The 13405-nt window shown below is 31.9% G+C and overlaps 1 protein-coding gene across 1 annotated transcript; it reads right to left on the reverse strand.

Moving 5' to 3' along the window:
• Positions 1-1452: 1452 nt before the first annotated feature.
• On the reverse strand, positions 1453-12788 carry LOC132700070 (uncharacterized). Its single transcript, XM_060667187.1, has 7 exons — positions 12579-12788; positions 8259-8378; positions 7386-7499; positions 6123-6236; positions 6028-6072; positions 4333-4683; positions 1453-1888 (listed from the first exon to the last, which is right to left on the reverse strand). The coding sequence occupies exons 1-7, from the start codon at positions 12631-12633 to the stop codon at positions 1779-1781; spliced, it is 909 nt and encodes a 302-aa protein (XP_060523170.1). The 5' UTR covers positions 12634-12788; the 3' UTR covers positions 1453-1778.
• Between the last annotated feature and the right edge of the window lie 617 nt (positions 12789-13405).

The following is a 13405-nucleotide window of genomic DNA, read 5'->3' on the forward strand; positions in this document are numbered from 1 at the left end:
CAGGTTTTAGAAATTAAATGGGCATCCACCATTCGTCAAGCCAATTTTTCTTCAGTTATGGTGTTCTCCAACCGGCGCAAGGTTCTTTGAGACTGCTTGAGTGAAGTAATGACGTTACCTAAGTAAATTTTATACTGTGGACTACCAGACGAACATGACCTCGACAACCGTTTTGATTGAGATATTTGATACTGGAAAAGCGATAAATTAAAAAAAAAAACAGAATCAATCTCAAAATTAGTGTGCTAGATCAAAATATTTGTATTATTTTTTGTAATTATTTAAACTAGAAAATGGGTATTTAATAAGTATGAAGCATTGTGCTTCCTGTGTTACTATCTTTTTTAATTCGTTAATTAAGATTCGTTTGTTCCAGCTGTGCTTTGTTTCAACAAAGAAAAGAAATAGTTTTCGATAAGTATAGGGGCCTTTACAACGTAAGTACCACAAGATGTGTTAACGAGTTAAAAATTTTCTAATCTTATTCAATATGCGAGCTTCATTTACAGTTATAACCTGCACTGTTGAATCAATAGGAGAAAGTACTAACAGCCAAATTAAAAACGCCGTGTTTGATCAAAAGTAGATTTAATTCATTAATTTTTTTATTCAGTGCAAATAATGCAATCTTTACTCAAGTTGTAGGTACAGTAGTTGTATACATACTATAAAGTAATCAAAAAGTGTGTTTATCCTCTTTCACCCATATTTGATATTATGAACACCATGGAATCAGTTATATGATTTCCTTAATGTGATGACTCATACTTTAGCGTTTCACGGCCTTGTGATTTAGGAGGTGTTGGCCAGACACGCAAGAAGCACAAAGGTTCTGTGGTCTATGCTCGTGTTAAAAATGTGATGTCCGACTGATTTTATTAACAGAAACAATTATTAAGAAACCAATTTTTTTTCCAATCAATATCGTCCACCTGATGCCCTTAAATTTTTTGAGAGTACAAATTCTTTATTGTCACTTATTGAAGATGTGTGTGTATGATATGAAAAATATTAGCGCAATTGTGTCGTAAATATTTCTCCACCAGCTTTCTCGTAAACGTATCGAGTTTAATCAGAGCGTATTGAAAAAATTAATCGTTTCGTCCACCTACGCACGCTTTTAAATTGGGTCCGTTGTCAAGGAAGTGCCTCGTACATTTATTCGCCGTCATAGTGACTGATAATATCCTATTTTCGGAACAAGAAAAATATGATATTTAGTAATTTAAATTTAACGTAAATTTAATGTTTACCGACCGTATGAATTTTATAAAACACTTGCAAAAGTTAATAACAATGTTGACAATGTAAAAAAAATTGCGTAAACACAACCAAAACCAACTCTCAGTGCTCGTAAAATGAGCCGCAGTTCAGGTAGAGTAGAACTTATTGTCGCTAACGTGCAATGGGCTAGATGGGTAGAAAAAGTTATTAAACAGTTATTGATGTGCGAACTCTATATTTCTATTGTACAATGCATTTCAGCTAAGTAATCTTTCCGTCATACATTTCAATTAATAATACTAATACAGGTAATAATTTCAATAAAAACATAGCTACCGCTTAAATTTCACCTGGGTTAAAATTTGTCAGTTCGCCGCAATCCAGAAAAAAATTTATTATACGCGTTGCAACGGCGTCATTCTATCCGGTAGGTACGTAAAAAAATAAAACATGAACTTAACCTAACTTAAAAAAAAAGGAAATTAATACATCTAAATCATCACAATACACTAAGTAAATACATTACTGAACAATAAAAAATACTACAACCAAAACTAGATACAGGCTTTCAGAGAGCATATCGCGTTTTTCCCGTCGGATGTACAAGTGCACGTGTTGCAATCCTTGTGGAACACTTGACCAGGTTTACAGCTGAATTCGGTGGCTAAAAATGTTTCGAGATTGGCTATAAATATATAATGAGCAAAAAAAAGAGGCGTTAAAGTTGACCGGTCATAAGGGACAACTGGATTCATAAAAATATGTCAAATACTAGTCGGTGTGTGTGTAAGTCGACATTTTAGTGTTTTAGAGGTCATTCATTAAATGGTATTGGGTATCGATACCACCAAGATAGGAAAATTTATATATATTTTTTTATTTGATCAAATTAGTTTAGAAAAAGAAGTCTGCTGACTATTTAAAAGTGCAACTCTTAACAACAATGTACTAACATAAACGATTTCCGTGAGTTGGATTGTTTTCTCACAAGTAGAAGAATGCTGAAAGATTTCCCTAGCTTCAACTCCTTGTATAACTTCCGATCGTAGCACTGATGTGTTCTATTCGATTACCGAGAGCAATAATTTTAGTAGCAGGGAGTGACGGTAAAAGGATTATTGACAGGCTTTACAATTAATGGGGTCACTGGGAGATGCCAAGCGTCGGAATATTTAAATATTCTAAAATTTTATGGTTTGATTTTGATAATTTTTTTTGTTTGAAAGATCTCTCAAAAAGTCAGCTTATTGGCTCAACTTAAAGTCATGGCCAACTGGGACTATTTCGCAAAAGAGAGAAGTAATATTAGGGATTTTAAAAAAAATAATTTGGCAACGAATTTGTTTTTCTTTTTACATCAACCGTGACCGTGATGTCAAATATCGAGAAGGGCAGAATAAAGTATCGACGAATTCTTATTTAGGGCTACATAAAACCTAACTATACTAATTTCCATAACAATCGCTTAAGCGTTAATCCTGTAGAATGTTTGTTTATGGCTCAATTTTGATCATTCTTTTTTGCTGGAGAGATCTTACTAAAGAGAAATGAATCGGGGTTTTCACACAGTTTCTGAAGCGGAAAATCGATAAGTACTTTTAGAGATTTTTTCAAATTGAAAATGACAAGAGATATTGCAGATTACCTAAAAGTAATTAGACCAATGACCAAATTTTTTTTAATGTTTTAAAAAAATAAATGTTGTAAACTTTGTAAATAACGATTATTTTGTATGTGATTTTAAGATCTCACAAATTTTAATTAAACAAATTTCAAAAATAATGATAAAAAATACGTTTTAAGGGACATTTATTTTTTAGTACAAAATTAAAATATAGATTAGCGAGTGAATTTGATAGTCGAATATTCACTTCTCCATGGCAAACAAAGGAAACAGTATGCCGACGTCAATCAATTTTGATATTCCTTATTTTCATTATTAGATGAGAATTAAAAATCATTTTTAATTTAAAAAATACAGCTTTGTAAAGTCTGTTTAGTTCATTTCTAATCTTCTCTAATCATATTTAATTAAAAAAAATCGTTAGTGTCTTTCAGTGAAATCTATCCAACAAAAAAAGAATTATCAAGATTGAGCCGCAAACATTCTCCAGGAGTAATGCTTAAGCACGGAAATTAGTATAGTCAGGTTTTATACCGTCCTGAATAAGAATTCCTTGACACTTTATTCTTAAAGAAATCACTAATAGCCCTTTTCGATATTTGGGAATGTGATTTTGTGCGAGATCTGTCCAACAAAAAAAATATCCTCATCAAACCGTAATCAAAGATGTACAGCCTTAAGCGGGGCGCAAATCATATTTCACCCTGTATTAAAACAACATTATAAAAATTGGCGTAGTTGGGTCCTAAGTACCCGTGAATAAGAAATCGTTGCTAATTTATTTTTTTAAATTCCTAATAGCACTTTTCTCTTCTGAGTTTTTTGTTAAATAGTCTCAGTTGGCGATGACTTTAAGTTGAAGCGATAAGCAACCCAAGATTTTAGTGCATTTTTCAGAGAGCTATCCAACAAAAAAAAAATCAAAATCGAACCATTAACAAAGATTTTACAAGGGTGTGCAGTTCTTAAGTGGGACATACTGTTAGATGAGATTGTGATCGATCACGCCTTTATCCCGCGCAGACGTTTTTCAAAATAACAGAAGAGACATTTCAGACCTGGCAGATGCTTATCTACGGAGTCGATTTGTTTCGTAGAGGAAGCTAATGGTTAATTACTTTTGTTCGTTTGTTGCAACGTAGCATAAAGTTGCTTATCATCCAAACATCGAAAAATAACTGTTTTCGTCATTTGTTAAGTGTCGCGTAATACTTGCTTGCCATAGATGTCTCTTGTGCGTTATTTTAAAGAATGTCTGCCAGGAACAAAGAGTCGACATATGGCAAGGTGTTTTCCTCGTCTATGTGCTTTTGGTTCAAAATTTTTTTGAATCGGAAACCTTGATCTAACAAAATTCTTAAATAGGCATAATCATATTAAAATTGCGCTTGGGATCTCCCAGTATGTTAGCAAATAATAAAAAGCATAAAGGCATCCCGTACCCAAGCTCGCTGCGCCTGTAATGTCAGTAATATCTGTCGCCTATTTTTCAGTGGTTGCGGGCTCAAAAGCATCACTAGAGTTTTCGGCATGAATTGCGGCTGTGCCGCCGCTAAAATTGAGGTTGTTGTCCACTTGATGTTGATCTTTGTTGACGTTGTCTATTTTGCCCAGTACTTCATGTCTTTCGTTAAAGATCAGAAGTTGGGTACCGTTGGTCAGAGGGATCGAGGTGGTACTGTCGTAACTGGCAATCGTTTCGCTGTGCAAGCAGCTGTTTTGGGTGCACAGATAACCGCTACGATCGATATTGCAGTAACAAGTATTGCAGTCAATCGTGAAAAAATCGTTAGGGGCACATGGTGTGGTTTTAAGGTCTTCGGCGATGTCTGATTCTGCGAATGAAAGTTTTGCGTTATCCCAAAGCCCCGCCACCGATAAGCAAACATGTGTGTGTTAAATCGAAGTGCGATGTTATGGTCAAGCGGTTTCATGCTACGGTGACGACTTTTTTGCGAAAAATAACCAAAATTTGTAACCATTTCGTTTCAGGACGGATTTACGACTCCGCACATGAAAATATTGCGTAAAGCTGTTAGCAGGATATATCTAAAAAACAATCATAATGTAGTAGTTTAATAATAATAAAAGGCCCATGCATCGTGTTGATAAATTTGAGATAAAATTGAGAAATTTGAGAGATGGTTCAAAACTTTCTCGAGCATAGCCGTCGTATACTATCGAAACCAAAAAACGCTAAGCCAAAATTAGTGGTGACCTTTCTCCAATGGTGGATGTTGATGATTTCGGGGGTTTTGGTACTCGAAACCGGTCATCACTAATACACTAGCCGATTATAAAGTGTCTGTATTCGAAGACTTATCTGAATATCTTCTTAAGTTTTAAAATTATAGTTAAATTGGTTAAAACTAATTGTTAAAATCAACTTTCTATAGGTATGACAGATCTTTGTTTATATTTCGCCAACAAAAAATTGTACATCTATGTACATCAGTTAAAGATGGCGTGCAGATTCCCCGTTTAGCTAGGGGAAACACAACTTTAGTTTTATGCTGCAAAATAAAGGGGAAGAAACGCTGGAAGGAATTTGGAAAACTAGAGCTAGACAATGGAGAAGTTGGGTGGATTTTAAAACAGAAACAGCAATAATAAATTCATTTTTCATCATAAGGAGGCGTAATTTAACATGTTCCCATTTTTTTATTTTAATTTGAATTATAAAATAGAATGATTTCTCTATATCCTCATTCGTTTCCGAGTTATTAAAATGAGAGTACGTTTCCGTCACCTATACTGAAATTTTTCCAAAAATTACAATTTTTATATAGCCATATCTCACCCTGAAAGCGACTTTTAACATAGTTTACAGTGGGCAAATTTTCGTATAAGTTACCAGTTCCGAACATGCGGTGCTAATTTCATCACATGATTTGATTAAGCGTGCGAATTTTGGTTAGTTGAGTAGCAACGTGCGGAAAGAGTTTAAAATGAAAATAACGCCCAACATATATTATCAAGTCCTTCACCAAGTGACAAATTAAAAATGGAGTGAGTGATTTGAAAAATGACACGTTGAAATTAATTGCGATTCGTATTAAAATCACTTGAATAATTGAATTTTTATTTCTACAATTTTACTACATATATGATCATAGATAATATTATTGGGCTTGTGTTTCATACAAGTGTTCGGGCCTATACGTTTGATTAATAGTTACCTCTTTTTGACCTTAGGAGGTATTCATGGAAAGCAGCGGTATCGGCTGAAAAAAAATGTATATCACAAGTCGCAAAAAACAATATGTTTATGTACCTTCGCGCTTTCTTTTCGGGCAACCTACTTTGGGACAGACCAAAACTCCTGCGGAAGTGCATTGGCAAATGTTGCAATCTTGCTTAACTCTTTCACCTGGCGTACACTCCTGTCCTGAGTTGACATTATGAATTAAGGCTAATACATGTTTTAGTTTTGGTCACTTTCATTTGCCTTGATTGGTTTTGTTATTTAATTTATTAATTTTAAAATTTTGAATAGTCTTATTTAAACGGTTTTTGAACTGCCCCAAAGTTGTAATAATTAAAACTATACTGATTTCGATCATCGTTTGCGGTGTTTAGATTTGTCTTAGAACCCAGTCTAATATTTCGTTTTTACGGTGACTTGGTATCGCAAGTTTCCCAGGTAATAGGTTCATAATTAATTTTAAATTCATTTATTCATTCATTCATTATTTAAATTATTATTTTATTTTATTAATTTATTAATTTTATTTAAATCATTATATAAATTCATCATGCATTATTGCAAAGTGTTAAAATTTTCAGTTCCCTATTCGGTTTTTGAACTATTTCAACATTGCAACATTCAACTGTAAGAAGTTCATTTAATGATGTATGATTTTAATTCCGGATAATTTACAAAAGGGACAAAAAGAATATCACGGAAAAAATTAATAAATACAAAAAAAGAATTACGCAATACATACGCAAACAATCGCATTACAACATCAAAAGTGTCAGCCGATTTCAAATGTTTTAAATAAATTCCCACATTGCCAATTTTTTTCGCGCTAGACTTTGTAGTGTTTAACCATAAATTACGAAATTAATTGAAGGAATTATTATATACATACATTAAGAAAACTAAATGAAAAGGAAAGTGAGTTTTCGTGAAGCCTGCTTTATATAACTTCAAAGCTTTGTTATGAAGTCAACGGTCTTATTGCGTCAAGAAAAACACCTTTTTCAAAAAGGGCTAGGAATAGGTAAAGGAAAACAAATGAATTTTGGTTAATTTCCTGCATAGAATTCGAAAGTGAAAGGATCTAAAATGTATTGTCACGGTAACATGTCTGCCCGCTTCGGCCCTTTTTGTTATGTGTAAGAGATAGTGAGAGGGTGTAGAATGTATGTATCGCGAAATTTGAATAAAATCAAGTTCTTTTTTTTTTAAATCTAAAAATTAAATAGGGGTCGCCTCCGCTTACATCTGCGTATACTCGTGTAATTTAAAACTCCGCCCTTTAAAGTGATCTATTGTTAACCACCCGGTATATTATTGAAAAATATACCTTACCTACACTTCTTAGACAACGTTTCTTTGTGCATATTAGGATGCCGGTTGAAGTACAAGTGCACGTATTACAATCCTGTTTGGTAACTTCTCCAGGGGTACATTCCGGCTGGCGAGCTAAAATCACCAACAGAATAAATTTATTTTTTATTTACCATTGCGTAATTAATATTTTCTGGGTACAATTTTACGGTCGTTTTTTTTACGGCAGCCGTGCAATAATATTTGCATTGTTAATTCGTTTTTTCTAAAGGCTTTCAATGGAAAAATTAATTGTTTACATAAGGCTAGGCATTCGCAATTATCACCGCGAAGTGTTCGAAGTGTTTTCGGCGAACGGATGATATCCCGGAATATAGTGTCATCACATTTTTCCATCCGTGAATCAATACGTGAAAAAAAAAAAAAAAAATATATATATATATATATATATATATATATATATATATATATATATATATATATATATATATATATATATATATATATATATATTCCGGGATATCATCCGTGAGATTTTGGCAAAACGTCTGCAGGATTCAAGTCGGATGCAGGATTCCAGTCGGAGTTCAACGAGCGAACGGATGATATCCCGGAATATAGTGTCATCATATATATATATATATATATATATATATATATATATATATATATATATATATATATATATATATATATATATATATATATATATATATATATATATATATATATATATATATATATATATATATATATATATATATATATATAATATTAAAAAAGCATCGAATGCGTACAAGCCAGAATTAAAATATACTTAAATAAAATAATTGCAAAAGAGTGCGTCTTAAACGAACCCATTATATGTATAATTATACTTTGGTAATTACTTGCCTTCTCTGGTTTGTCTGGATCTGTTAAGACATAGCCTTAGAGTACATGCTTCGATACCATTTCGACAAACGCAGGTATTGCAGTCAGCCTTCCTGACTTCTCCGTCTTTGCACGGTGTGCCTTGAAATTGAATTACAAAAATTAGTTGTACATCGTACAAAATTAAGAACAAACAAAAACTGAAACAGTTTCACGTTTGCCTTGTAAAAAAATATAGCGATCGGTAACATGCTGCTGCGGCGATTTAAAATTATTTAACAATTTATTTGGGTCAAATGTCAAATGCGGTGTTATCGAAATAACGCTAGTTACAGAAAGAGTTTCAAACAATGACGACAATTTATATAACAATTTGGTCAGCAGTTAATAGCTCTTACCAGCGTGAAAAATCGTTCCCTTCCTCCTTGACAGTAATGGCGAAGAAAATAGCTACAATAAAAACGCTTGAATGGGACTTTATATCCGAATTTTGGAACTTCCACAGGGTGAGGAAAGAACGGTGCTATAATATCAGCTACTGTAATGGTTTATCTCACTTTGCAATATATTTTTTTCAGTTATGAGGTTATCATTGCAAAAACATAATATGTCCAAAATTAAAAAAGTTGTTAATGCAACTATGAATATGTTCTCGCTCTAGTGTGCAACAAGTTTTATGAACGAGTTGCATATTATAATTTTTCTGCAATTTTTGCATAACAGCACGAATGCATTTACTGACGGACGTGTGATGTCACCATCAGAACTAAACTCGTGACTAAAGTACCAGAGACCATCGAAGTGACTCGCGACAGTGTTTAATGCTTATTTAAAAAAATTCAACCAAGTGACCTTTAACGAAATATACTTTTGTTTTTTACCAAAACGATAAATTATATTTATTAAAAGTAGAAACATATCCGAAATGTTTGAAAAAATAAATTGACGTCACTTAAATCTGTACCTAGAAAATACAGGTAAAAAACGAAAATTGCAAAAATGCAGCGATAGTGGATGAAATTATCCTTCATATCCGCAATTTCTGTCTAAATATTTTGTTTATTTTTCTTGACATGTCTGTGGAAACGTAACAAACTCTTTAAAGTCATTCAGTCCTACAAACCAATATGTTCCTCTACATACCTGAAGCCGTATTTAAAGAAAAGCATCGGAAACGGAGGGAGGCTATCATATCTAGAATTTTCCTGACTTCATAAATAAAATTTAGAAACAACCATGAGAAAAACGAAGGGAAGAAGAATAAATCTAAAATAACGCACGCTTGCATAAAAAATAAAAACAAGATTTGCTGCATAAAAATGAAATTATTAAAAACAAATTGATTGTTCTATAAGACCCCGATAATTTTTAAACATCTTATTGATTGTAATTTGTTATTTATGGAACTGTTAAATATATGGTGATTAGACGTTCTCAAAATTTCTAGTTTTATTTAAGAAAATTTAAATTATATTAGTTACGTACTTTATTATAAGATAAATCTCAAAGGAGAGTGGGCGGATGAGTTTAAATGAGACATGCAATAATTTAAATTTACACAAATCATCTTTAATGGTCGCCCTTTCGCCAATTTTATGTTTAAAAGGGGGTTAAGTTGTTTCCCAAAGTCCCAAAGAGAGGGAGATTTATTTTCAAGAAATATAAGTTTTATAATAACAAGAATTAAATTGTTTGCATCTCGATGTTTTTTGCCACTTAGTAATTAAGTAAATGTTTGTAAAGCGACAAACGTTATTGAAATACATTTAAAAGCTTAGCTAATTTACATTTAAATGTGATTCCCGCTTATACTGTTCAAATGTTTTTTCGTATTTTGCAAACGGTATTTACCGAGCATTAGCAATCGTTAATAACTTTTATGGTGTTTTAAAAACATGTTGCCATGGAGATTCGTAAAGATTTAAAATAGATAATTGTTGTTAAATGATGCAATATCCTCGAACTTTTTTTTTATCTCTAAACTCTAATAACTGTGAGTGTTTGCGAAGACCTAGTATTTGGAAAGCTTAAAATTTAAACGACAATTTTTTAAAAATAATTTTTTGAGCTTTTATTTTCTTTTATTGGAACTGGTGTAGAAACGAAAAGTATATCCGGATATTTTTAGAGTTCAATGTATATGTAACGATTGATAGATTGTTGTTATATTAATAGACGATAAGGAAAATGTGCGTGTTGATAGTGTTTCTATTAATATCCGCAACAGATGGATGTGAATGTACTGCATCTAAGTGTTTCCTGTCCTCTGAAATTTCACTATGAAGTTCTGTTTAACTTTGGATGTCTTTAGCAGTCGAAAATTATGATTCAAAATATTTTATTTACTACACAATATGTTACTTTAGATTAGGTATTTATACAAATCGAAATACGGATAGAAATTTCATAAACCCATGATGTAATTTATAAAACATATTTTGTACTGACTTTGTGTTTTTGTTTAGTATTGCTTAACTTTTAAAAATAAATCATTGAAATTTCTACACCATCACAATCTTCTCGGAAAGATTTTTAATTTATTATTTTTATTTATTTTGTTTTATTGTTAAATATGTGTGACGTTATTTGTAGTTGTACGTTTTTACAATTTAAGTTCTATTTGTATAACTACTTATAATAAATTTAAGAAATTTTAAGAAAGAAAAAAAAAGAAATACTACAGAAACTAAAATGGTCAATTAGGAACCGATCAAGTGTGCAGAAAATTGCATTAAAACTTCGAACATTTCCGGGACTTTAGTCACGGATTTGGGAGCGACCGGTAAATTTTAGCCACGGGCGGCGGTATAGTCGCGTTACTCAGTAAATATATTCGTGCTAATTTTCAAAAATGAGCACAAAAATCTAATGGTCGTGACTAAAGCGTCGTTTATCAAATTTGTTGGATAATATGCTATGGCTTGAGTTCTTAATATTTTTAAATATTTTGTTAAAAGTTTGATTTAGACTGCAATAAATATTAATAAATAATGTTAAAATATTTCTAGTTTTCAGATATAAACGCTGTATTTCTTATATTCATTACTTATATTATTTATATAAATCGAAATTTTAGCTACTTATTTTGAACTACAAAATTCGTTAGAAGGGTTTATATAAAATGATTAAATAATATTTTTTTGTTCGTACTTAACTATATTTTGGCGATTTTTAAATAATTTAACTATAATTCTATTTAAACTTAAAAGACTGATTACGTCAATTGATTGGGGTCTGTAAAAATTATCTTTCAACTGTAAAAAAGATAAACAGATTTTAATTTATAGTATAAATAAATCACTTCTAATTTTTATATTATTTTATAAATTCGAACTCAAGACCCCGGTAACGTCCGTCTAAAAGCAATTTTTTAAAAATACGTTTAAATAATATTCCCATAAGTTTAAAATGTGACGTTCCTTGATCATCATAAAGAATTATTTTAAACGCGTTTTGCAAGAGAATTCACTCATTATTTCAAGTCGTTTTTAATTATTAAATAATATTAATATAATAATTATTAATTTATATATTTCTGCTGTACTTTCAGTTAAAAAGACAATAAAATAAAATAAATTTCAAACTTTTTGGAAAATCGAGTGGGTGCTTATGATTCGCAAAAAATCTATATAAAAAGCATGCAACGGACTGGACGATAATATTCTCGTTTTACATGGATGCGGTCCATGTATAAATTTGTCGAAATCGTCAAATGGTGTCAACATTTAGTCTGGGTTTTCGTATGAAATTTAAACACACCATGTCAAAAATAGTGAAACAAAAGTATCTTAAAAACTTGAAAATATATAAAAAATTGCTCAAACCTGTTATTACTACTTTTAGCAATCCAGGTAAATAAAATACTAAGAAATTAGAAAAAGGTATAATCTGAGTCGATTTGAAATTTACTGGAAATTAAGAATTTCGAAAAAACCGCTGCAAAAACGCAGCGGTCGTCCAAATACGTTTAGTTGTTTTTCAGATATAAACCTATAAAAACAGTTCATGTTTTTGCGTTCGGTCTATTTAACAATTGAGCGCTTTAAATATAAATAGTTCTGCCCGCCGAATTATATTTGAGGGGCGTAAAAACGAAAGGGAACTTACTTTGTTACAACCTGCAAATCAAAATATAATTTCGAATCGTTTCACTTTTGTATACTTTCACTGTTTTTGCAAAAAAAACGTTTGGGAATTGCGCAAACCATACATTAAAACCCTCGACGAACATTATTTTAAATAAATAAATTTGATTCGATTTCGGCTAACGCAATAGCAATGGCGCAAAACGTTTCATAGAACAACTGGAAAATAAAATACCAATTGAAAAGAGTGGCTCACCAGCGTTAACGGCCGCGAAAGCGAACACAAGGACCAAGCATACGAGCAACTTCATCCTTCTAACTAGAAAATAGACGGGAAGAGGTATATTATTACGCTCCAATATATACAACTGATTTTCGGACCGATGTCGACCGTACAATGTGGACCACCGAACTGATATACGCACTGACAAGAAATTGAACACTGCTGCGACCTTTATATTAGTAAAAAGATACGGTTCCACTATGTGCTACGTATTTTTTTACCATCACCCGGAGCGTTAAATTGACATTGTCTTACGATTATAATATACGGGTCGTCTTCGTTACACTGCTCACTCATTTCGATCGCATTCCAGATTTATCTCTCGAGCATTTTCTCGGCTAAAAATGCTGGTTTTGTCGGCTTTTAATGTTCGAGTATTCGCAATTGTGGTTTTAGTGCTCATTATCCAAGAGGAGAATGTTATTGTAACGGCAAAGCAATAAAACTTCGTCATCCATCTGCCAAGAAACGACTGCTTGTTGAGGCGTTTAAACACATAAAATTTATTTGCCAGGTATTGGACAGGATCGTATTTTTAATTTAACTATAGCGAAAGATGGATTGTTTACCAATTTATCAGTTTCAAAATAAATTTGGTGGCCTATCAAGGCACCTAAATACCCAGCGGGTGACCTGGCCCTTTTAATATATCCAAAAATTTTAACTCTACATCATGTTACTATATATGTTATATGTTATGTTATATATGTTACTTTGTACTGCCTTATAAATGTTGCGGATATCATTTCTAACTTTTCCTAGATTTTCAGCCAATTCTGAGTAAGTTATGTTAAAAATAA

This window comes from Cylas formicarius, unplaced genomic scaffold (genome assembly GCF_029955315.1).
Source record: "Cylas formicarius isolate icCylForm1 unplaced genomic scaffold, icCylForm1.1 PGA_scaffold_3__17_contigs__length_32017465, whole genome shotgun sequence".
Lineage (NCBI taxonomy): Eukaryota > Metazoa > Arthropoda > Insecta > Coleoptera > Brentidae > Cylas > Cylas formicarius.

What these genes read in the sequence shown, in the direction of transcription:
- LOC132700070 (XM_060667187.1), bottom strand. Translation starts at nt 12,633, where the DNA reads ATGAAGTTGCTCGTATGCTTGGTCCTTGTGTTCGCTTTCGCGGCCGTT. An exon ending in ATCCAGACAAACCAGAGAAG is followed by an intron (nt 7,500 to 8,258) that starts GCAAGTAATTAC and finishes TGGTGATTTTAG; the next exon opens with CTCGCCAGCCGGAATGTACC. An exon ending in CCCGAAAAGAAAGCGCGAAG is followed by an intron (nt 6,073 to 6,122) that starts GTACATAAACAT and finishes ATTTTTTTTCAG; the next exon opens with CCGATACCGCTGCTTTCCAT.